This window comes from Chrysochloris asiatica, unplaced genomic scaffold (assembly GCF_000296735.1).
Source record: "Chrysochloris asiatica unplaced genomic scaffold, ChrAsi1.0 scaffold00001, whole genome shotgun sequence".
Taxonomy (NCBI): domain Eukaryota; kingdom Metazoa; phylum Chordata; class Mammalia; order Afrosoricida; family Chrysochloridae; genus Chrysochloris; species Chrysochloris asiatica.
Window position 1 is genome coordinate 39,048,539 of NW_006408519.1, and position 25,666 is coordinate 39,074,204.

Sequence of the window (25,666 nt, forward strand, 5' to 3'; positions counted from 1 at the left end):
AGACTCATAGTGACTCTATATTGGGTTTCCAAGATCATAAAGCCTCATCGTTCTCCTGAGGAGTAACTGGTGGATTTGAATCAGAGAACTCACAGTCCAATGTTTACCCCACTGCACCACCAGGGTTCCTCATTAGTAACATAAACAGGCAGAAAAACTGAAGTGTGTTGCTCCCTTCCCTTCTCTACCCAACCTCAGGAAGGTTGTTGTTGTTGTTAAGTGCTGTCGAGTTGTTTCCGACCCATAGTGACTCTGTATAAGGTTTCCAAGGAGCAGCTGATGAGTTTGAACCACTGACTTTACAGTTCCAATGACTTTGCAGTCTGATGCATTAGCTGACAGCATCACACCAGGACTCTAGTCATCTATGCATAATGGTTGATAGCTTGTTTTCTGTTGCCTCAACCAATTGTGTTAGCATGCTGTTGTCATTGCTGCTGCCTCCGAGTTATCTCATTTTATATTACTACAATGACTCCCAATCCAATGACACCTGAGACTTAGTGAGTGTGACGTAAGACACGAAGGAATGTCTAGAAAATGATCCTACATGTTTGCGATGCTTGTCAGTGGGCTGCCTTAGACTGGACCATCCCAACTTCTTATGGGTCCAAGAACTCCCCTTTCTCCAGGAGTCCCCATCGGATGTCTAATAGAGTCACTAGGTCCTACCACCTCATTTTCCCAGAGAACTCCCTACATAGTTGTATTTATTATAGACTGCCTGCAGCCACAGTAATATCTATTGTTTTGTAGGCAAGGCTGTGTGACTTTAAATAACTGAAAGATAGAGGAGCAAGGGTGAAGAGTTCCCACCTCTACACAATCCCAAACAACTGCCTGTCACACTAGGGGGCAATGAAAAGGCTCTGAGGGTCCCTTCTTGCCTTACAAGTATCCAATAAAGCCTATTTAACTTAACCTCAGAGAGGTTCAGTGACATGTCCAAGGTCACACAGCACCAGGCATTAAAGCCCAAAAGTGAAATGGGTATGCATTCATCACTGTCTTTAAAATTCCTGATTCCATTAAGAATCTCTATTTTAACTGAATCAGGTGAGAATTTAAAAGGTTCATTAGATTTCTAGAGAATAGAGAGCTATTAATTGGTGGAACACATTATAGGATTGTCTGTTGACTGAATCAGTATTGTTCTTACCAACTCATAGCCCTGCACCATGACCCTTTGCTTGAAAATATATAATGTGGTTTGGGACCTATTTACAAGAAAATCTTCCTCCAAAGCTCCCCATTTTACCCAATCCAAACCAAACCCACTGCATCAATTCCAACTTGTAGCGACCCTATTGGACAGAGTAGAATGGTCCCATAGGGTTTCTAAGGCTTTTATTTTTAGGAAAACCCATCTTTCTTCCATGGAACGACTGTGGGTTCAAACTGTTGCCAAGGGCTTCCACCACTGCGCCACCTGGTCTCCTTCTCCATTTTAAGGAGGAGGAAATTGAGACCTTTATAGGTTCGTGGACATCCTTAGTTTACACAGGTGCTAAAGGAGCTCTGGTAGCGTAGTGATTATGAATCGGGCTGTGAACCACAAGGTCAGCAGTTTGAAACTACCAGCTGTTCCGCGGGAGAAACATGAGGCTTTCTGCTCCCATAAAGATTTACAGCCTTGGAAACCTTGTACAGGGTCACTATGAGTCGGAACTGACTCCACGGCACATAACAACAATAACAACAACTGTTTTGATTATCGTACCAGATCTCCTGATTCCTAGGACAACAGCAATCTTCCCACAGTTCCAATCTGATCATCTCATTCCTTTAATTAGGTTTGCCCTTCTCTGAACTCTTGATCCTTTTCCTTCAAACTACTCTTTCCTGTTTCAAGAAATGATATTACCATCTGCCCCGTGGGGCAAGTTAGAGACTTCTTTCTTTCCTTCCTCCCCATAGACACTCTGTTATCAAGGCTACCGATGTGACATCCCAAGCCTAATTCAAATTGTTCTTTTGTCCATTTCTTTACAGTCATCAACCCAGAGAAAGCCATCATCACTGACTACAACTCCTTTCTGGATTCTTGCTTCAAACTCTGGTTCCCCATCAAACTATGCTCCTCAGCAGCTCCAGAGATGGTCTTGCAATGCAAATCCAATCATGTCACAGCCCTGTATAAATACTCCCATGGCTTCCCATGACTTGGAATAGAATGTGAACTCCTTACTTGCTTAATGTCATTGTCTTTTGCAACACTATGACCTTCAGCAGGCAAGAGTCCTGCCCATGTTTCGGCGGTATTCTCAGTATCTGGTCTGATAGCTACCACTTGTGGTGGTGGTGGTGGTGTGCTGTGGAATCAGTTCCAACTCACCCTGTTACAGTGACCCTGTATAGGGTTTCCAAGGCTGTACATTTTTATAGGAACTGAATGAAAGCTTCATCTTTCTTTCAAAAAGTAACTGGTGGTTTCAAACTGCTGACCTTGAGATTAGCAGCCTGACTCACTACCATAGTTGATGCTAACTAGACATTCATTTAGGAGTGATCAAAACCATTCCAATGGTTCTCCATTGTTTTCAGGATAACATCCAATGTCTTGACAAGGTCAAGAGCTCTGTTCATGTCTTTAGTTTCAATTTCTGCTACTTCCCAACAAACAGCCTCTACCACAACCATCTGACATATGTGCATTTCCTGCATACGTGGGCCATATAGATCCTCCCTGCTTCAGGGACGTAGACTCTGTTTTCTTTCTGTATCACATTGTGCTAGTATGGCTTTTGGCTCTTTGTGAGTAAAGACAATTCCAAATACTGATTACTGTTGGATGGAAGGGAAAGTTTCTCCTATGTAGTTAGCCATAAGCCAAAAGTAGTCCGGTGTAGCTGCAAAATGAGCATATTTTGCAGCTTTCTGGTTGATTAGAAAAACTTTTAAACTATAGTGAAGCTATCTGACATTGACTCTACTGTTTAAATTATTTGGAGGGTCTGTTAATGTAGAAGTTTGGGGAAATTTGAATGTTACCATGTACACTCCCTGAAACTTTAACATTACAGTGACTAACCAATGATCAGTTACCATATCTCTCCGTGTCAGAGTAGACTCAATTTGGACCTTTTATATATTTACTATGTCTCTAAAGTAGGATCAGCACTGGACTGTGAACCACAACATTGGCAGTTCAAACCTACCAGTTGCTACTTGGAAACCCTATACAGGGTCAGTCTGAGTCAGAATTGATTTGACAGCACTTCACAACGAGTGCTCCATAGGGCTTTCAGCGACTGAGTTCTTGAAGGCAGATTATCAGGACTTTGTTTCCAGGTGCCTTTGGGTGGACTTGGACCATGAACACTTTGGTTAACTGGACCACCAGGAACTCTGCGAGTAAAATTTCCTTTTAAATCACTCAGTGTTTGGATTCCTACTTTAGGAGTTAACCAAAAAAAATGAAAAATGAAGGCAAGAGTTGAGTTTGCTGTTATATTATTTCGTTTTGAGAGCTATGCATATTCTGGATCCAAGTACTTTATCAGATACATACGTTGCATGTAGTTTTCTCCAAGTCTTGCTTGTCTTTTTATTCTCCCAGCAAGTCTTTTGAAGAACAGACATTTTAAATTGATGATATTCAGTTTATCAATTTGTTCTTTTGTTGTTGTTGTTGTTTTTCATTTTAGGGTGTGTGTGTGTTCCATGTTTCTTGTGCTTTGGGTTCTTGAGGTTGTTGGATCTGTAGATTTATTGTTTTCATAAAATTGGGGAAAGGTTTGGCTATTATTTCTCCCCACTCTCCTCTTTATTTAGTGTTCCAATTACACACACATTTTGCTGCTTAAAGTTGTCCCACAGCTCACTGATTTCATTTACATTCTAATTCTTTTTTATTTTTGTATTTCATTTTGGACAATATCAATTGTTATATCCTCAATGTCATACTTTTTCCTTCTAATATTCCTAATATGTTGTTAACCCCACCCAATGTAGTTTTCATCTTCTATATCAGAATTTTCATCTCTAGATATTCAATTGAAATCTTCTGTGGATTTTCTATGTCTCTAAAGTTTTTGAACATTTAGAATACAACCATATTAACTGTTTACTATCCTTGTTTGCTAGCTATAACACATACATCAGTTCTGGGTTGACTGACATTGTTTTATGTCTTCCTCATTATAAGTCATATTTTCCTCTTTATTTGCCTGGTAATCTTTGAATGGATACCAGACAATGAATGTGCTTTCACCATGCTGAGCCTGGTGATGTTTATATCCCTATAAATATTTTTTTGATATTTTTTTCTGCTAATTTGCAAATACTTGGAAACAGTTTCACCTTTTGGATTTTGCCTTTAAGATTGCTAGGAAGCATTAGAACAGCATAAGTTGCTGTTTTCTGTCAAGTCAGTTCTGACTCATGCAACCTTGTAAAGGGTTTCTAAGAGCAACGTGTAGGTTTGCACTGCTGACCTTGTGGTCATCTACAAAAACAAGAATCTACTAAAATAAGAATCTTGTGATTACTTTACTCAATTCTACATAAATTATGATCTGATTCTGTCTGGTTGGTAGGGACAAATACTAATTTCAGCCCTGTGAAATTGCCAAGCACCATAAACACTCAGCCTCAAGGTTGGTTTCAACCACAAGGTCAGTGGTTCAAACTTACCAGCTCCTTGGAAATCCTATACAGGATCGCTATGAGTTGGAAGCAACTTGACGGCATTTAATGACAACAACAATCTTTCACTGGGTGATTGTTTCCCCAGCCCTGGTTAGTTTTTTAATGCACACAAATTCATTGAAGCCTCTGCAGATCTCTGGGTTTCTCTCCCTGTGAAATTCTCTTATCTTTGGTAACATGAGCTACAAACTCTCCTCAGCTTAGTCTCCTCAGACTCTCAGCTCTGTCTTCACAAATCAGGGAATCCATGGGGTTCTGGCTGCGATCCCACTTCCTGAACTGCTGCATGAAAATTCCCTTAAAGTGATCATCAAGCTTATGCAATCAGAAGGCTGACTTCATTTGCATCTTGTCTTTCCGGTGATTGCTGTCTTTCATTGTTTGATGTCCAGTGTCTTGAAACTTACCATTTCATGTAGTTTTTTTTTTTTTTTTTTAAAGTCTATTGAACGTGGTAGGACTTAGCTCACAGCTTCATTGTTGTTTCTCCCTCACTTCCCCTTCTCAGTGACCAATGTGGTCACCAGCCAGACAATATGCTTGCTCGTGTATTCCCCTTGAGTCTGAGTCTTGGAAGGGGGTTTGCCCTGAGGGGACCCAACCACTTGCCTTGATGTCTCCTGGGCGAGCAACTTGTTTGTTCTTGTAGTTGTCAGTCTGACTGCTGTTATTGTTTTTTATTTTTCCTGTCAGTCTTTCTTTTAAGAAGTATCTTCTATTATTCTAGCTGCTCCATGCTGGTCTGCTTGTCCTTTCAAGTAGAAATTTCCCACCTCAGAAGATTCTGGATGGGGTTCAAGATTCCACCTATGGTATTTTGTTTTTTTTGTTGCTTCAGGTGGATGACAAATGTGTCCCTGCTAATCGGCCGTAAGTATCACCTTCTTTCTCATTTAAGGAGTATTATTAAACAGGGACTCTGGTCCATGTCCTGTGCTGAATCTTTTGCATAATTTTGATGAACTGTAAACTATTATCTTCTCTGTCTAAGCATTTTATAAGTGTAAAGAGATGGAAACTATGTCTTATATCACTTATGGAAAGGATGATACTATAGGGGTTTAGTGAGCAGGTACGAAGAAGAAAAGCAGTTGGGATCACCAAGCAGTAAAAAAGGGGGGCTCGAAGGCTGTGTAGAACTTAGACAAATCCATTGCCGTAGAGTTGATTCCAACTCATAGCGATCCTATAGGACATAGTAGAACTGCTCTGTGGGGTTTCTGAGACTGTAAATCTTTATGGGAGCAGACAGCTTCATCTCTCTTAAATAATGAGGAGCTCAAAGGAGAGAATGTGCTAAGATGCTTAGATATAAACACAGAGAATATACCTTTCTGGAAAATCGGCTCTCTGTGAATCTTTTAAAACTAGAGTAAGCTCCAGCTGCTCTTGTGAATATAATAGACACTGTTTATTCAGACAGGTAGGAACAGATAATAAAGGGACTACATTAAAAAATGCTCAGTTCTCTGCCTACTGAGTCTCCTGAGGACCACATCCAGGGGTAAGAGATAATGGCTCTCTGGGTTTGTGCATGTGATTTGCATATATCCTTTAAATTTACATGAAAGTCTTTTCCCTTCACTAGCCTGCCTTTCCAATGATAGCTGGAATATAGCTTTATTCCTAGCCATTTCCTACTGTTTCACTCATTTTTGGTAACTGAAAAGCTTCCAGTAGAAGCTCAGCTTCTTAATGTAGGTATTAAATCATTCCACTTAGTAACAGATTTTGGACTGGCCATTCATTCTTATGGAGGGAGGTAGGATGGTCAAGTATGCAGGTAAGGAAATGGAGACTCAGAGAGATGAAGTGGTTTTGCTTGGGAACAAAAAGGATTAAGCCTTTTAGATAGTCAGATTGTCTGATAGTCTCTAGTTTGGCTCAGAAATTCCTAGCAAGACTGAGTGTAGCCCGAGATATCAGCAAGGCAAATGGTGGGTCCAATTAGGAGGTTGTAGTAGAGGGTTATGGGGATACTCTGTAGGATTAGCACTGGGCTGTGAACCACAAGATCAGCTGTTCGAGCCCACCAGCTGCTCCATAGGAGAAAGATGAGACTTGCTGCTCCTGCAAAGATTTACAGCCTTGGAAACCCTACTAGGGTCACTATGTGTAGGAACTGACTCGGCAGCAGTTACCAATAACCACAATATATTGGCAGTGCTGGCTCAAAGCCTTTGCCCTAGAAATGATGAAGGGTAATAACAATGGCTGGCATTTACTGAGCACATACTTGTGTACATTGTTGCTCTCAGCACTTTTAACAAATTAAGTTAATTTTATACCCACCCAGGGATGAAGGGATGACTTTTATCCTTACTTTATAGATAAGAAAACTGAGGAGCAGAAATGAAGCTATGTGATCAAGAGCATTTGCCCACCACTATAGTCCTAGTGTGGCACTGTGAGCTAATGCATCAGACTGCAAAATTGTTTGAACTGCAAGGTTAGTGGTTCAAGCTCACCAGCTGCTCTTTGGAAACCCTATACAAGGCTGCTATGGGTTGAAATCGACTCGATGGCACTTAACAACAACAACATTCTTCAACATGGAGTTCTGGTATGGCTCTGTAGGATAAGCACTGTATTGCTAACTGCAAGGTCAGTGATTCAAACTCAGCAATAGCACCTCGGAACCACATACAGGGTTGCAATGAGTTGAAACTGACTCGACAGTGCTTAACACAATAACAACAACGTGTTAGCTTTGGTGAATCCACAAATGCCGTGGTCCTGAGATTAGAAGTTCAGGTTTGAGACTAAGGTGATACAGTGTTGATTCACACTGAAGTGGAGTCACAGATTTCTATCTCATGGCAGACACCATATTAACAACTCAACATACACTAGCTTACAAAGGTAGGCACCATGGGAACCCCATCTTACCTAACTCCACAATAACCAGCTGAAGAAGTTACGTTTTCTCACTTTTCATATAAGAAAACTGAGACTCAGAGAGATTAGTCACTAATTCAACATTCCAACCCTAAAAAGACTGGGAGCTCAGATGGGAATGAAATCCAGCTTTGACAAACTCTAAAGATCAGACTCTTGGCTTATATACTGCCTCTTGGGACAGTGCCATTCCACACACCCTCCAAGCCTAGGAGTTCTCAAGGTAGCTGGTACCCAACAAAGTCCAGTAAATCAAGGCTACCCTCTTGACTTGGTGGAAAAAAGTTCAGGTCTACCGTCAGCCCCATGAAGACTCCAAACAGGAGCCAGCCCTGTAGCCCAGTTCCTGCTCTGAAGATGGGCCTCGACTCGCAAGTGTCAGTTCAGGAATATAGATTTGTTGTTGTTAAGTGTCATGTATCAATTTCAACTAATAGGGTTTCTGAGGGGAGGATGGTAGGTTTGAACCACTGACCTTGTGGTTAATAGTCCAGTGCTTATCCTACAGCACCACACCAGGACACCAGGAATAAAGATTATAGGGTTTAAATTACTGTACCAAGTCTTGATCACAGAGTTAAAAGAAAAGGAGGAAGGAAAGATACAAGAAAGGAAGTAAGTAAGACAGAAATGCAGAAATAAATAAGTTATTTCTTGGGCCCTGGCTTCATTATCTATAAAATGGAATTAATAGCCGAGGGGAGTACTGTCTTGGTGCTGTTGGTTAATACACTGGACTGCAAAGTTGGTTTGGACTGCAAGATTGGCAGTTCAAGCTTACCAGCCACTCCTTGGAAACCCTATATAGGATGGCTATGGGTCAGAACTGACTTGAAGGCACTTAACCACAACAACAACCCATAAATCAGGGAGTCTAGTGGCTCTGAAAGATAAGCACTGGACTGCGAACCACAAGGTCTGTGATTTGGGCCCACCAGCCTCTCTGAGGGAGAAAGATGAGGCTTTCTGCTCCCGTAAAACTTCATAGCCTCAGAAACCCTACACAGGGTTGCTATGAGTCGGAAATGACTTGATGGCACACAACTACCACAATAACAATACATATAAAGTAGGCATTCTGTAACTAGGGTAGAGGGTGAGACTTGCTCCCATTTTTAGAATATTTCAGACCAGTTTTGGGGCATAGATGATTTTAGAGGAGCCTAAAGAGAACCTTTTCTTCACTCACATGTTGTGTGTGGGGGGGTGCTCTGAGTTTGGCAGCCTACTCAGGATCCAGGGATTGAGCATTGCTTGAGGTCTGATGGAGTCTATCTATTGTTCTTCCACCTGCTCCAGAGCTTCCAGTATGAGTTTTGGGTTGCCCTTTTTCTGACTCCTTAGGCTTACCACAAGGGTCAGGCCAATAACTCTGTGGCCCAAAGAGAGTCAGACTTACGTTATGATGATGGGCATCCTGTCCTGCCTGCTTGGATGCCTCCTGACTGTGGAGCTCTGGACACTCTCCAGACCACTTGGTTTAAGCTTAGTTAGGGTTCCTCCCATCCTTCCATCCATCTCGTCTCTTTCCTTCCCTTTTTAACGTAGGCATCTCTGTCTGAACAATGACACCATGTCCTGCCAAGTACCAGTGACCACAGCACATTCTAGTATATGAGTTTATAGATGAGTTGGAGAAATGAGTAGTGGAGATATGTATGAGGAAGAGACAAAGGGAAAAAAAATAAATGGATGGAGAGAAAGCATGAAAATGGGGAAGAGAGGAAGGAAAAAGAAGATATTAGGAGGTTGAAGAAAAGCAGAAAAGGGGTTGAAGAGGAGGAATAAAGGAAGGAGGAAGAGGCAAAAGGAGGAGAGAAAGCTTCCTGAGTTCTTCCTAAGGCCTTCAGCCAGTCCTGTGTATTTGGATATCTATGCCCAAGTCTCACCAAGGGGAGCTTGTAAATAAATACCTCTGGATAGGAGCAGATATCTGTAAACACAGCTGAGGAATTGAAAGTCAGGTTCTTCAAGGGTATCGACTTGTCAAAATCACACCACAGCTGCGGATTAAAACAAAAAAACAAAAAAAACAACAACAACAAAAAACAGAAAACAAAAAACACAGGAACAACAAAGTCAGTGTGATGTTGGTCATGGATCCGTATGCTATCAGCTGGTGGGCTTCAGGACGAGTCTGGGTAGACCCCGCACTATAGGGACACTCGCTTACTTCAGAATGTAAGTACCAGCTTTGAGAGCTTCTTCTAATTCAAAGGAATTGCTGGCTGGGAGAAAGCATTTGGAAGCCAGTGACGACACCAAACTAAGTCTGCTCTGTGGGCCACCTCGCTTAGATAGAGCCAGATGGCAGGAGATAAGGTCTGGGGCAAACACACAGTCTGTCTCAGTTCAGCAGTGAGGGGAGTCCAGGATTCAAGGGATCTGAGAGGACACATTTCTAGAAAGATTCTTAGCATTGGAGTAGTGGGCATCTCTTAGATCAGAAACTGCTGCTGAAGACTGTGGTGCTCAGAAACTAACAGCTAGTCTCAGCCATTTGCCTCCTCTGTGCCAGACACTTTGCATGAAAACAAAAACAAAAAAAACAAAAAAACAAAACAAAAAAAAAAACAACCAACCTCACAAGCACCTTGTGATGCAGCTACTATCGTAATCCCCATTTTACAGACAAAAAAGATGAAACTCTGAGAAGTAAAGTAACTTGTCCAGAGTCACTGAGCTAGCCAGTGGTGGAGCTGAGATTTGAATGCAGGTCTATTTGACTCCAACGTCTGATCTTTCTAAAGCTCTGTGGCATGGTTGGCCCCAAAGGTAACCCTGACCTGGGGTTTATTGCTAAATCCTACACCCCAGAAATGTATGGTTGGTCATCAAGACTCGCGATTCAGGCTGTTGATCAATGATCTTATATACCTCCATGTCAGTTGCCATACCCTATAAAATATCCATTCAGTGATGAGTCTCACTAGAGTGTAATTTTCCCTTTTCTTTGGTCCAGAGCATCCTTCATTCAATGTAAGGCAGTCTAAATCTCCAAGGCTGGGTTAACAATTGTGGGTGTCTGAACACCTGGGGAGCATCTGTCAGCCCCAAATGGCACATTGATGGTTTCAACCACAAGACAACACCTCAACTAACTTCTTTCAAGGTGCCAAGTTCAAAAGCTGGAAGCAGATAAGTCATCCCTAAATTCTAGCTCCCCAAGTCATGGACAATACAGCCTATTGGTAGATCCACAGAATATGTCTATAGCACTACCAAAGTACCATTCAAAGACCAAAGCCATTCAAACATGAATCACCAAATTCAAAGCGGATACACATTGTGGCAGTTGGAATGTCTCTGAGTTCAGTTCTATGTGTCACGCCAACAAAGAACTCTTTGGAAGTCATACTCAAGATGCTCAATCTGCCTGCTATGATCATTGCCTCATCGATTGCATGGGCACAGTAATACCTACCTGTAGAACATAGCAGGTGCCCAACAAATGGAAGTCATTTTATTTCCATTCCCTCCTGTCCCCACTTCCAGAGATAGCCCTTAGCATATAATTGAACATGGGTCATGAAGTCAGACAGACCTTATTTGCAAGTTATTTCATGTCTCTGAGCCTCAGTTTTCTCAGCCATAAAGTGGGGATAATGAGACTTACCTCACGGGGATTATGTGAGGATTAAATATGAAAAGTAGGCAAAGCTCCTTCTTTAGTGCATGGCACATAGCAGGTAGATTACTAAAATACTAACTTTTAATATTTAGGATAATAAGTAATTGGCCACTCAAAGTCCAAGAACTTGAGGTCTTTGAAGTCTCTTTTGGAGTAAACCACCTCTTTCACTGAGAACAAGATGATTTGCCAAGTGTGAAATGCACAATTCTCCCAGTAGCCACATCTTTGTTCTCTGTCCCTAAGCTTGGGACTGGGCCAGGCAACACAGATGACTGGTTCCAAGGAAGGGCAAAGCAAGACACTTCAAATTCTATAAACTCTTGATTTCTGTCTGTGCACTAAGCATCAGAGACTTGGTAGACTTGGAATGCTTACAATATTTAGGATGGCACCCAGGAAATTAATCAAGATGGATGCGAAGATAATGACGTTCCGGGCCAAATAGGTCTCATTAATCCAACAGCAAGTTTTCCGAAGAATGAGAGGCAAACACTTGTAATCCTCTGCCGTGGTGATGAGGATCAGGGCCGAATGCAGCATGATCAGTATAGAAAACTGGATGGCTGTTGGCATCACCCTGTAGGGAAACAGAGAGCTGGGTAACTGGAATCAGTGGTCTGACCCCCACCACTGGGCATGCACCTGTTGGCATCCATAATATTCTCCTCCCCACCCTTTATACCAACAATTCTTTGGAACTTCTCTTGGCTCAAAGGGGTATTGGTGGGAGACTTTTCTTTTTTAACATCCATTCCAAGAATCTGTATTGAGATACTTGCAATGAACATCAAATATTTGGCTTGATTTAGTGTTCCTGTCCAATTTTTACTCTTCTACCATTCACCTTTCTCACTAGGCAATGGTTGTCAAGGAAACAGCACTGGCATTTACTTAATCTCAATAGTCTGGGTGTATGAGGGAGCTACATGCCTCTTCAAGGTGGGTTTTGTGAGGCATCGTCCCTCTCCTCATCTATCTGAAGCCAAGAAATACATTTGATCCCAGGCCTAAGTGGCTCCGTTTGGTTAGGGATTACCAAGATGGGCATGGAATATGTTATGTACCAGATACTGCATGACTCAGTGTGAGACATTTGGAAGGCAGAGAAGGAAGTAAAAGTGATTGCTGTCCACTTATTCATTTCTTGGGTGAACTTCATACTTTATTCAGTTAAATACTCATTCATTTCTTTATTTGATCACATGCTAATTTATTCAATTATCAACCCAACTCAACAATGTCTTCTGAGATCTTTCACCTGTGCCAAGTACCTCAGTAGTCTCTTATTCATTCAATTCTTATTTTAATATTTAATGAAATCTTATGATATGCCAGGCACTTTATCAGATACTGTGAAGTCAGAGGTGAATGTGACAAGATCCCTGGTTTGGAGGAGTGAAAATCAGCTGAGATGGCAGTAGGGATGGAATTACCATAGGATGGGCATAGTAAGAACCAACATTTATCAAATATATAATATAGACACTCTTCTAAGTGCTTTACATTTGTTTGTTCATTTGTGATGGTACTATGGGAAACCATTTTGCAGATGAAAAACTAAATCAGGAGCATTGGTAACCTGCTCAAGGTTATATTGTATAGAATTTAAACTATTTAAATAATAATAATAATAAATTAGTCTGGCCCACTTCCCTGTCTGGCCTCTCTGTCTGGAGGATGGTGTAGTTTATCTGGACTAGGGAGAAGAAAAGAAGGCCAGTAGAAAGGATGGCTAGGAGTCCAGAGGCTGAGAAAGGGTCGCAGTTTTTCCGGTTCAATATTAGGTAGGAATTAAAAAAAAATTAACTAAAGGAAAAATACTTTTTGACTATAGAAGATTTTGATATGTTGCAATTGTACCCATCTTTGAGTTATTCTTGTTTTCTGTTTGACACTTTCTGGCCACTTGATGAACTTTTGCTGCTTCATGAACAGTTTCATTGAAAACTTACTCCCTGTTAATTGTGGAAAACTTGATATTTCTGTATTTATGTAGTTAATTTTCAAACTGTTCTCAAGGTTGTTAGTTTTCTCTTTTTATACTTTTTCAGGCCTCATAACTGTCTAGTTGTTTAGCAAATAATGAGCATGATAATACTTCACTTGAAATGGTATTTCTGACGTAAGCAAAATCAAAGTAAGTCCCTAAATGAAACATCCTTTTGACTTTTTAAGGGGTTGTGGTAGTGTAGTGGTTATGAGTTGGGCTGTTAACCTTAAGGACAGCAGTTCTAAACTATCCGTAGTTCCATGGGGGAAAGATGAGGCTTTCTGCTCCTATAAAGATGTTGTTGTTAAAGTACTGTGGAGTTGATTCCGACCCATAGCGACCCTGTATAGGGTTTCCAAGGAGCAGTGGTGATCTTGAACCACTGATGTTGCAGTTCAAATGACTTTTCTGTCTGATGCATTAGCCCACAGCGCCACACCAGGACTCCTGGGAAATCCTATATGGGGTTGCTATGATTTAGAACCGACTCCACAGCATATAACCAACTAACCAACCAACGATTGAGCCTTTAGGAATTCTATTTGGAGGGTGGATATAAACATGCAGATTCCTGGACATCATTATAGGAGTTTCTGATGCAATAGTTCATGGGCAGGGCCTGGGAATCTGCATTTGAAGCAAGCATTGCAGAAAATTCTGATGCAGGTTGTCTTTTGTCTGCTGTTCACTCTTTAAATAATATTCTCTCCCATAGAAACAAGTGAGTATGGAAGATTCTACACCTTGAACCTGGATCCGATCTCTGCTAAGCCCTCTCTCTTTCTCCTTTGTTGTCAAACCATTAGCCATTTAAGGAGAAAAGAAGTAGAGAAAAGAGCATTGTTCAGTGTTACAAGGGCCATGTTGCTGGGCTGCTGGGCTGTATGTACTGCAGTACCTTGATGTTACGTGACATGGCTTTTCTTTCCAATGTCTTTTGAAGTCCCACCAAGTGATTGGGTGGGATCATGTAAATAAGGTGTACAGGACTCTTAATGCTGGGATTGGTTAGTATTACCATCCTTCTAGGTTTAAAGGATCCATTTCGTAAGGAAGAACAGATGGTCCCAGGACCATCAAGGAGGAAGTGCATGAGTGGAGCGTGTGATCCCTACCTAAAAAAGCAGTGACAGATGATATGACCACAGATGCGGTGGCATGGAGAGACAGAGCAACTTCGGGATCTAGGCCCGTGGACTGAGTGCCTGTGGGCAGATTGTTTTACAGAATGTGCCCGTTGGGCATTCACAGACTATCTAAAAGAGTTTTGTAACATTTGCCCAAGTAGAACAGAGGTCAAGGGGCCACATGGCTGAGAAGCCGAAGACAAGCGTGAGATGTGTCTGTAATATGGCAGATGAGAGGTGTTCCTGATTGGACAACTACTGTGTCCTAAATTGTACTTTGTTCACTTACCTAATAAATCCCATAATCATGAGTATTGTTATAAGTTCTATGTGGCCATTACAATGTTACAATGGACTGTGGAATCCATATATGAAGACTGGAGTGCTGTAAGAGGGATGGTTGGTATCAGTATAAGGTAAAAATATTGTAGGGTAGAGGCATGTCTCACCTCTACTTCATAGGGATCCAGTTGATTTTGAGTTTGATTCCCTTTTCCTCTTGTGAGGCCAGGGGAAATCAGACATGCTTTTTTGCAAATACTTTCACTATTCACTAAGTCTAGGACTTCTTTGGATCTCTCTCTCCTCCCCCCTAATGTTTAATAACCATTTCTTTGGAATCTTCTTTGTGCCAGCACTGTGCTAGGTAATAGGTTACAGCAATGATGGCACCTCACCTGTTCACTGCCTTCTTTGCCAGTTGTTATATAGATGGTGTAAGCCTCAGTTTCAATATCTGTTAAATGGGAATAATCATAGGGTTTAAAACTAAATGGGATAACCTAAGCCTTGTCATACTTCATAATAATTGCTCAGTACATTGCAATTATTATGGTTATTATTTAATGAACTAATCCTTGTCCAAAGGAGCTCTGGTAGCGTAGTGGTTATGAATCAGGCTGCTAACCTCATGGTCAGCAGTTCGAAACTACCAGCTGTTTCGCGGGAGAAAGATGAGGTGTTCTGCTCCCGTAAGGATTTACAGCCTCGGAAACCCTGTGCAGGGTCACTATGAGTCGGAACCAACTCCATGGTATTTAACAACAACAACAATCCTTGTCCAAGTTTCAACATCACTCCACGTTTTACCCCAAAGCTCTGTCTTATGGTGCTTCCCTGTCTATTGGACACCTCTGTAGAGTGTCAAGCTGTTTCCAGCAACTTAGTGTATCTAAAATCCCATCTCTCAGGCATCTTTGTCTGCATCCTTTCCTGATCAAGCAATCCATCAACAGATTTGTTACTTCTCCTTGGGGATTTGTCACCTTTTCTCTGTTTTCTTTCTAGCCATTAGTGGCATATATACTGACATCTCTAGTTTCTTTACCTCTGTTTTGGCCAGCCAACTGCTGCAGGTTAAAGAGTGTTCTGACAGAGTGGTGGGAGATTTTACATCACCTCCTTCCTCTAGAAACTGGATACCTTCCCTCTGGCCTTTAATTCCTTGCACAGGCTAGTGCTCAATAAATATGTTGAGTGAATATATGGTGTTGGAGGAGAATATTGAAAGTGCCATGGACTGCCAAAAGAACCAACAGATCTGTGTTGGAAGAAGTGCAGCCAGAGTGCTTCTTGGAGGCCAGGATGACCAAACTTCATCTTTCGTACTTCGGACATATTGTCAGGAGGGACCAGTAGCTGGAGAAGGATATCATGTTTGGTAAGGTGGAGGAAGACCCCCAGCCAGATGGGTTGGCAAAGTGGCAGCATCAGTGGGCTCAAGCACGGCAACAATATTGAGGTTAGCTCAGGATTGGGCAGTGTTTCATTCTGTTGTGCATACGTTGCCATGAGTCGATACTGACTTGATGGCACCTAACAACAACAACAAATCTTCCCCTATTACTATCCTTTTCCACTTTAAATATGAACTTTCATATTTATTATACAACTCTTTTGTAAATATTCTGCTGGGCTCTATGTGCTACATACTACATTAAGCACTTTATATATAACATCTCATTTTCATGCCCCAAACAAACCTATTTCTGGTGTGGTACTATAACATAAGCACTATACTGCTAACCACAAGGTCAACAGTTGCAGCTTACTAGTTACTTCTCAGAAACACTATACAGGGTCACTATGAATTGGAACCAACTTGACCACAACTAACAACAACAACAAAACAAACTTAGAAGTCTTTGGATCTCTTCTATTTCAGATAAAGATTTAAGGTTCTGAGAGAAACAACTTCTAGGGGTCATTCAGTTGGTAAGTGTTTTGGAGCTCAGAGTGTGCTCCATTCTGTTATACATTATGCTACTTAATCACTGTGGTAAGTGATAACTCTCCCATGCTTTTAGTCATCTTTTCTGCATCTGTGGCTTCATTATCATATTCATTCAGTCAACAGATTTTCATCACAGGCTCAGTGTTAGGTGAAGGTATGCCAAGACCCATGCCACATTTCCATATTTTAGGATAGCATACTCTAGAGCAGGGGTGGGGAATGTCCAGTCCCCAAAATCATTTGGTCTGGCCCTGCCAAGGCAACCACAGTTCTAGTCATCACATTGTTGTTGTTAAGTGCCATCGAGTCTGTTCTGATCCATAGCGACCCTGTATAGGGTTTCTAAGGAGTGGCTGGTGAGCTTGAACCACCAACCTTGCAGTTCAAATGGCTTTTCAGTTTGGTGCATCAACCCACAGCACCACACCAGGACCCCCATTAGGGGTGGGTTAATTAAATGTTTGACCAAATCTAGTAGGCTAATTTTTAAGTTGATAAGTCTGTATAGTCCACAAATGATTTTATGAATTTTAGCAGAAAAAAGGTTCTCCACCCCTGATCTAGAGGGTAGTATGGACAGATAGGTGAGAAACTAAGATCTATGCTATACAGGGTTATGAACAACCACTGTTTGAAAAGCAGAAGAGAAGGTCTATAAGAGATGACCATTTGAGTTAAGGCTTGTAGGATGAAAAGAGTGTTTCTAGGGAGGGAAGAATGGGAATGTGAGCAAAGCATCAGAGGAACGAGAGCTTTACAATAATTAGGTGAGGCAATGGGAAAAGTGGGAAAGGAATGTTTTTTTAAAACTCCTGTGGTGTGAAGATCTAGCCTGTAGGTGATATGCCAATGTTCAAGATGTTTAATCAGGGAAGGCACAGGATCACGTCTGTGTATTTGAAATACAGCTGTAGTAGGGAATAGAGGATGGAGTGCAGAGGAAAGTGTTTAGGATGCATATGAGTAGTTGAGGCATGAGTTAACAAGGCAGTCACTTAGGGCAGTGGCAGAGATAAGTGAGTGGGCAGGGAAAGATGTAGAACTCATCTTAATAAGTATTGTGTGTGTGTAGATAGCTGTTGTTGAATGAAATGTTGCTCTTACATCACTGTCTCCATTCCCAGCATGTTTAAGGTCATTGTTGAGGCTACTGTGCCAATCTCAGTGAGGGAATGTCTTGCTCTTATTGATCATCCACTGCCCTAAACACAATGTCTCCCTCCAGTGATTGGTCTTTCCTAATGATGTGTCCAAAGCAAGTGAGTCAGACAGTATTGCGTTGTGACCCATAATGTTTTCACTGGTTAATGAACTGGGTAAGTATTGAAAGTTAATTCATTCTGTGTAGGAAATGAAGTTGATAAATTTGATTTTGGGCAGGCTGAATACTTGCTGCTTCTAGATCATCCAGCTGGCAATGTCTAGAAGACAGTCAGCGGGCCGGTTGTAGAAGACTATGGATGTAGATGCTGAGTTTACAGTCATAAACGAATAGGCGGTATTTGAAGACTCCAGAAGGGAAGAACTTTCCCTAAGAGAGTGTGCAGAGTAAGAATCAAGAAGACCAAAGATGAAGCGGTGGAAGAAGGGAATGGAAATTAGGAACAAGATAAGCTGCCGAGAAGCTGAGTATGACATCAGGACAGACACAGAGAAGATGTTTTAAAGGAGGGAATTACCAAGCATGCCGAACCCCTCTGTATAGTCCAGAGATATGAAGACTCGAAAGTGACTCCTTTCACCACAGCTCCAGCTTTGGTTGTTGACATAGGAGTTTTAGTTTTCTTTAACACTTGCACAGTTTTGAGTGTGTGGATCACCTTGACAGGAAATCACAGTGGGAGTTCCAGATAACAACAGAAGGGCTATGCAGCAGTCGGATCCCCGAGGGCTCTGTGCAGATGGGAAACTTCCTTCCAATCAGCCTGCAAACACACTCCCTGAAAACACACCATTATTCCTGGGGCCCAGGGGAGACTACTGCAGGAGAATGCAGGTGGAGTGCATTGTCAGACGGCCCCTGGAGAGAAGGGGCCAGCTCTGCAGCTGATGTATCTCAGTAATACAACAGAGCCATTGAGAATAAGAGTGTCCTGGTTTAAAGGGTAAGTCAGAAACAAACCAGGGAAAGGCAGGTTGAAATTGCTCCTCAGGAGTTTCCAACTCTTCACTGACCACTACAGCCATCATGTCAGACCTGGCTTTCTCTTCTAAACTTTTCTCTCTCTCACCTTTCTGTAAGCCATGGACTGGGAAGTATGTACCCCAAATGCTATACTCCTTATATCTCCAAGTTTTTGCATAGAATCCTTGTTATTCCTATTCTCTTTGGGGAATGTCCTGCATATCCTTCAAAGCTCAGCTATCTGATGGATTCTTCCATGGCAACTGGGGTAGGGCTGAGTTCATAAAGTTGCTGTCATTGCTCATTGCTGTTGAGTTGGTATTGAATCATGGTGACCCATGTGTCACAGAACAAAATCTTATTTTGACCTGCACCATCCTCATAATTGTCAGGTTGGAGCAAGTGCCTTCCCCAGTATATCTTTCCAACCTATGGGGCTCATCTTGTAGCACCACATCCAACAACATTCTGTTGTGATTCATAGGTTTTCACTGGCTAAATGTTAGAAGAAAAACCACAAAAGATGCTCAATAAACGTTTGCTGACTTATGTTGTTCATGAACTTTCCCCCTCACACCTTGCCAGTCTTTATAGGAAGGAGGATTCCTACCATATGCTGATTTTGTATTTCTACCTTGTTACTATTGTCTTCTGACAAAGGGCTATCCTGACTAGTCAGAGCTCATTTGGGATGTTCAGTAGATCCTATTCTTCTTGGAGGGTCATGGTGAAAGGTTAGGGCTCACGGATAGCTCAGAAGCTTGTCCCTTTCTTCTCTTAGATTCATTGGAGTAGTAGGGAACCAAGAGAGCTTCAATCTACCTTATGAAGGAGGAGTGGCCTTCTCTTCTCTTTGGTCAAGTCAACTTGTGATTTTAGTAAAGAAGTCCAGGCCTGCTCAATACTGGTCAAGCACAGGTCAGTGCCTTCTCAGGTGATCCTCACTCATTTCTTTGGTACTGGGTGTGTGTGCCTTATATACATCTTCCATGGTATCCTAACAATCACACACAAGAGTCTGAAGGTTGATGGGGGACAGGCAGAGAAGAAAGATGGATGAAACACGAAGCCTACATGGCTCTTGACTTTAGACACATTGTTTATTTCAGCTTTTATCTTAGTTTTGCATATGCTGATGAGACATTTGCTTGGAAATGTATAAACTCCATGCTTTGTTGCCCATTTAGCTTTTGGGCTTTTGTGAACACTCTGGGGGGATAGCATGCAACATGCTAAGGGTTGTTCAGGAGGATTTGCATACAGAACCTACCCGAGTCCCTAACACAGTTTTGAATGCTTAGTACATCCTTCTGGGTTTGCTGAAACAGATGTCAGAAGACCAAAGCTTTTCTACAACTCCAAAACATTGACTTTGGGCACAGTAGCTAACTCTTTTTAGCCTCCTTTTCTAATCTATACAACTGGGATTTTAGAGTCTATTTAAATGAACTTCTGAGGTTAAATAGAGTTATAATGTAATATAATGCCTCCCACATGATAACTCAAAAAAAAAATGTTCATTTTCTCTCTCTATTCATGATGTAATCATCCAGGAAACCAGAGGCATTTTAAAGATCTATGGTCAAAGTATTCATTACAAGACAGGCTTTCTAAGCAAGATACTGGCACTGTGTATAAAATTCCTCTGGAAATCTTAGCAGCAGCTCCACAGTGTTTATTTATTTCTGCACACACCAAGATGATCACATCAAATTGTAATTTTTATCTAATTATAGAGCTAGTCAGGTATCCAGGGGTCCTGAATTTGCTTTTACATTGTTGGTGTACCCAAGAGGCAAGAAAACCTTTCATTTCTGAAATCAAGACTCAGAGAGAATGACAAGGAATTTGCAAACAGCTCTATCAAAATCATTTTTAGACATTAGGTTCTAATTACTCTCTGCAGTCTGTCTCTGAAATGGGTTTGAGTTGGTATCATAGTTCAATGTTTCCTGGGAAGGCAGAGATCAGTTAGGACAAGGTAACAGCCTGTAGCAGATTTGAAAAATGGGACACATAAACTTCTATTGTACTGTTAGTTGGCATTGGCATTTTAGAACTTGCAAGGGGGGAGATAGTCCAATAGTGCATTTGATCCTCTTAGCAACCCTGAGGAATATGTTTCTTTTAGTTCCTTTAATAGGTGAAAATACTGTGGCTCATAAAAGGGATGGAAACAACAATTTACAGGAAAAAAAATATGGTTCATTGAATTCTTACAGCAACTATGGGAAGTGGGCATTATTGTTCCTATTTTATCGATGAAGAAACTGAGGCTTCAGAAGTGTATGTAACATTGTTCAGGGTGTATCTGTGGGCTTCAAAAACTTCATGGAGAAATCTCATTTTCCCCTGAACCTTTTGAAGCCCTTTTGTACAGCTAGTAAATTTCACAGAAAGAACTATGATCCAGAATCTTCTTTTGTTTTGTCATTTTTTCCATTGCTGTTTTTCCTCTCTTCTTCCCTCCTGCCCACCCTGTTTCTCCTTTTATTTTATTTCTTTCTCTTTCATCCATCTAGATTTAAATGTATTGTCCTATAGTTCTAAAATGTATTTTCACGTCTTTCCTCAGTTCACCCTCTGGGAGAGGAACGTCTGTACACATGTGGGAATTAGAGGCAGAAGCTGGGCCAGCACCATCTTTCTTCGTCAAGGTCTGTTAATTTTTGCAGCAGAGGCTGGGAATTAACGGTGGTCATATGAACAGAGACTGCCTCATCTGCTAAAAACTTCATGACATAAGAAATACAAAGGAAAGGCATTCACCATCTGTTTAATCACCAAGAATCAGTCAGAAACCAAATGAGTTGGAGAGGAAGCAAGTGCACATTAAAGAAAGCTTTTGCTGGGTCTGGGGCCTATGGGCCACTCAATTCCCACAACATGTTCAGCTTTCAAGTTTTCTTCATTTTCAGGGTTTTGTCTTCACTATGCAAGTGAGAGTTGGGCACTGGGTGTATTTCAGTTACTGGCTTCTGTTGAACCCCAGAGTTACATAGTGAGGCTCCTAGAAATTGGGGAATCAGTGGCTGGGTCACCAGAGAGAAGCCTGCCCAGGGCATCTGAGGAGTGTGATGCTTGAGTTCCTATGGGGACAGTGACCCTTTCTTCTTTCCTTGTACCAAGTCCAGACCCTCAGGGTTCTCCTCGTCCCCTCCCTCTCACTCACTCACAGCCATAGATTCTGTCAACTCGATGCCCTAAATGTCTACAAATCCTTCTTCTCTTGCTTATCCCCTGTTCTATTATTTCTTACCTGGATTTTTGCAGCTTGTTTTCCCAACACTAGGCCTAACTCTCCAATCCATGATCCATGTCCAGTGTGGCACTTCTAATATAAACCCCATCACCTCACTTGTTTGGTTTAAATATAATAATACACTCTCTTCTGACAACCAGTCCCAATTCCTTAACTAAACTTACAAGACCTTCACCTGTGGAACACTCAACGTCTAGTACTTTCCAGGTGGAAGCTGAGATGACCAATTTTTAATCTCTTATTTGTTCTAATGCTATGAATTGCCCTCTAAGTATGGCTAGCACTGCATCTCACACACTGTGATATAATCACTTCATTTTCATTTAGTTCAAAATATTTATAAAACTTTCTCGTGAGATGTCCTTGACCCATAGGTCAAGAATTTTTAGCTTTCAGATATTCAGGGGATTTTTCTAATATTGAATTCTAGTTTAATTCTATTGTGGATTGAAAGCATAATTTGTATCATTTCTATTCTTTAAGATGTATTAAGGTGGTGTGGTTTATGGCCCAGAATGTGGTCTTTCTTGGTGAATGTTTCATGTAGACTTGAGATGAATGTATGGTCTGCAGTATTGGGATTTGAACCTAGAAACAAATAGTCCCAAAGTGGAGTGTTCATACCCACCTACATTTTGGAACTCATGGGTCTACTTTGGTACCTGTTACTGTCATAAGTATAATCCATGGGCTTTTTGGTTTTGCCATCTAATTGCTCAGATATTGTTCCCAACATCTTCCCAGAATCCCCTTCCTCCTTCCCCTAATATCCCTTGTCCATTCAGAAAAGTTTCAGACTAATCATTCCCTAAGTGTTAGTAAGTATGAACATCTTCCCTTCATCAAATCCTCAGGGTTTCTGTAGTACTAGAACAATTCCAAATTCCTTAGGAATGCATTATGAACTTGAACTTTCATCATCTAGTTCTGTCCTTTTTCATGGTACTCACCACATCTATATGTTCAAGTCCTTCTTTTAGACCTTCCAATTTACTTAACTATTCTACCTACACATGATAGCTCCTGCTTCTCTGCCTTTTGCAGTGCTGTTTTCTAAACTAAGAATGCTCCTCTTTTCTTTCTCCTTCATTCTCCTCAGCCCTAAACATCACCATTTTGGCAAACTTTTGCTTGAACCATTTAGTTAGAAGGAGTGATTTATTTTGGTGCAATGTAGTTAAGCAGTTACAGAAACTTTGTTTTTCTGTTCAAATTCCAATTCAACCATTGTAGACTTATGTGACTTTGAATTACAATGCACTCTCACTTACTGGTTGTTTTTGAGTCTTTGTTGAGATGATTCAACTAAATAATTTTGCTCAGTACCTGGAAGTCATCAGTGCTGTCTCTCATTCTCATTAAACTATGTCTTAGAAGCTGCGGACCACCCTTGCAAAGTTATACCTTCCCTAGGTATAGTTATAACTTCCCTAGCATATTGAGTTCTAGTGTGCCACTGTAGGATAAGCACTGGACCACAAGGTTGGTTTGAACCTCAAGGTTGGCGATGCAAACTCACCAGCTGCTCCTCAGAAATTCTATACAGCGTTCATATGAATCAGAATTGACTCAATGGTACTTAACAACAACAAGGCTCTAGCATGTTTCTTTGCATATGTTAGACATGTAACAACTGTCTATTGGTGATATTTTTCTCAACTACTTGTAAGGGGAAATTACATGGTAAGATTATGAAGAAGGGAATTGAGCTAAGAAAAGATGGTAGAGCTACCTACAGAGTAGGCAAGAGGAAAGAGCTAGGTTCAAATCTTGGCACTGGCGCCAATAATCTGTGCAATTTATGTGTCTAATTTGAATTGCTGGTATGGCACTATGGGGTAAGTACTAAACCACTAGGTTGGTTTGAACTACAAGGTTGGCAGTTCAAACCCACCAGCTGCTCCTCGGAAACCCTATGCAGAGTCACTATGAGTCGGAACGGACTCTATGGCACTTCATAACAACAATATAGTGTTAAGAGTGAAGACTCTGGAGCTAGAATTCCTAAGTTTATATCCAGACTGTAATAGCTTTCAACTTTTGAACCAGTGGGAAAATTATTTCACTTTTCAAAACCTTGGTTTTCTCCTCTTTAGCATGGGGACAAAAATAGTACCTATCTCACTTGGCTGTCATTGGGATATCAAGAGTTGCTGTTTGTAAAGTATTTGGGACAGTGTTTGGCACACATGTAGGTGTTTGCATTCTTATTAAAGTGCCAATTTTGCTGAGTCAGGCAACTTGATGCTGTATCTATGAACAACTCGGATATAATGAACAAAACAACAAGTAAATGGTGACTAATATTCTTATACTTACTTTCTGTATTCATGGGTGTAATGTCAAATAAGAGTGAGACCTAATTTGGCTTTTGTTGTTTTCGTTATTATGGGCAAAAAAGGCTCTTGCCTTGGCAGAGATATTAGGTATAACACAGAATAAGACAATCAGAAAAGACACTGATAACTGTCCAACCATTTGGCAAGAATTCTCAAATCCATTATTTTACATTTTGGTCCCTGGAATGGTCAGTTGGTTGACTCCAGGTAAGGGACCGTCAGTTCATGAAGACATGTCAGTTGACAATTGAATCAGTCCTGGTGTGGCATGGTTGGATCAGCATTGGACTGCTAACCACGAGGTTGGTGGTTCAAACCCACCAGCTGTTCCTTGGAAACTCTATATAGAGTCGCTATGAGTCAGAACTGACTGGACGGCACTTAACAACCATATTTACCTTGAAGCAGGAAGCAAACTTTGGATTGCCGTGATAAACAGTAGAACGATAAACGCACAGACCAAGTTTGACTTGAACACGTCATCCCTCATTTGAGAATACTGTAATTTAAAAAAATAAAAAGGAGAATGAATTACTTCACAGCGGAGCTTGGCTTCTGGAAGAATTCTGTTTCAGCAATTTTTGTTTTGTTTTGTTTTGTTTTGCAGGGAGAAAACAACAAGAAGAAACAGGCAATTAAATACTTTTTTAAATGAAGAGGAATTCATAACTTCATAAACCCTTTTCAAAGCATTCTCTTCATCCTCCCTCTGACCTTCATTGTTGAGAGCCCAGAACCATTCATCACAAAGGGGATGGAAGGAGATCCTGCAGGACTTTAACTAGCTTCACTTTTCTCTCTGAACTCACCTCATTTTAACAAAGCAGAAGAACGGCCAGCCACATACACAACAAATCAAATTCACACTGACTGTCTTCATGAGTAATTAGAAGTCATTTCAGGATCTTGCTCTATTTCTTCTTTGTTAGGTTTGGAGATTTAGGGCCATGCTTTACTGAAGTGGGTGTGTATGTGTTTGCCTTCTTGTTTATACAACAATAAACATATATATATATATATATATGATTAAAAATAGACTCAAAGGCCCTCAGAACAGAAGGATCCTATGAGATCTGCAGCTTGTGTCACCCTTCCATCTCACAGGGGAGAAGCCAAGACTGATGGACCAATAATAAGCTTGATGCCCTTCTGCTATTGGCCCAGGGGGTGGCAGTAACTTTATTTTGATTATCCAGAGCACTCCATAATTTGTCAGCCTTAAAACCTTCTGGAAGGTCAGCTGTAAATGTGCATTTGCCTTAGTCTTGCTGTATTTTTCGGAATTATCTTGGGAGTCACTAGACTAAGAAATAATCCAGTTCTTTTAAGAGAAAGGGTTTTGAAAATGGAAAAATACCTCCTTGCAGTCAGCCTAAACCAAGCCCCTCAGTTTCCTTCTAATGCCAGA

At 41.2% G+C, this 25,666-nt stretch overlaps 1 protein-coding gene across 1 annotated transcript in view; it reads right to left on the minus strand.

Annotated features, from left to right (window-relative positions):
• Positions 1–25,666, minus strand: part of ADCY8 (adenylate cyclase 8 (brain)) — a 285,844-nt gene that overhangs the window by 55,988 nt on the left and 204,190 nt on the right. The window contains exons 8-10 of the mRNA XM_006830840.1: positions 24,657–24,757; positions 11,558–11,759; positions 9,462–9,551 (exon numbers count right to left, since the gene is read on the minus strand). Coding sequence (XP_006830903.1) covers positions 9,462–9,551; positions 11,558–11,759; positions 24,657–24,757 — 393 coding nt within the window. The remainder of the gene's footprint in view (positions 1–9,461; positions 9,552–11,557; positions 11,760–24,656; positions 24,758–25,666) is intronic.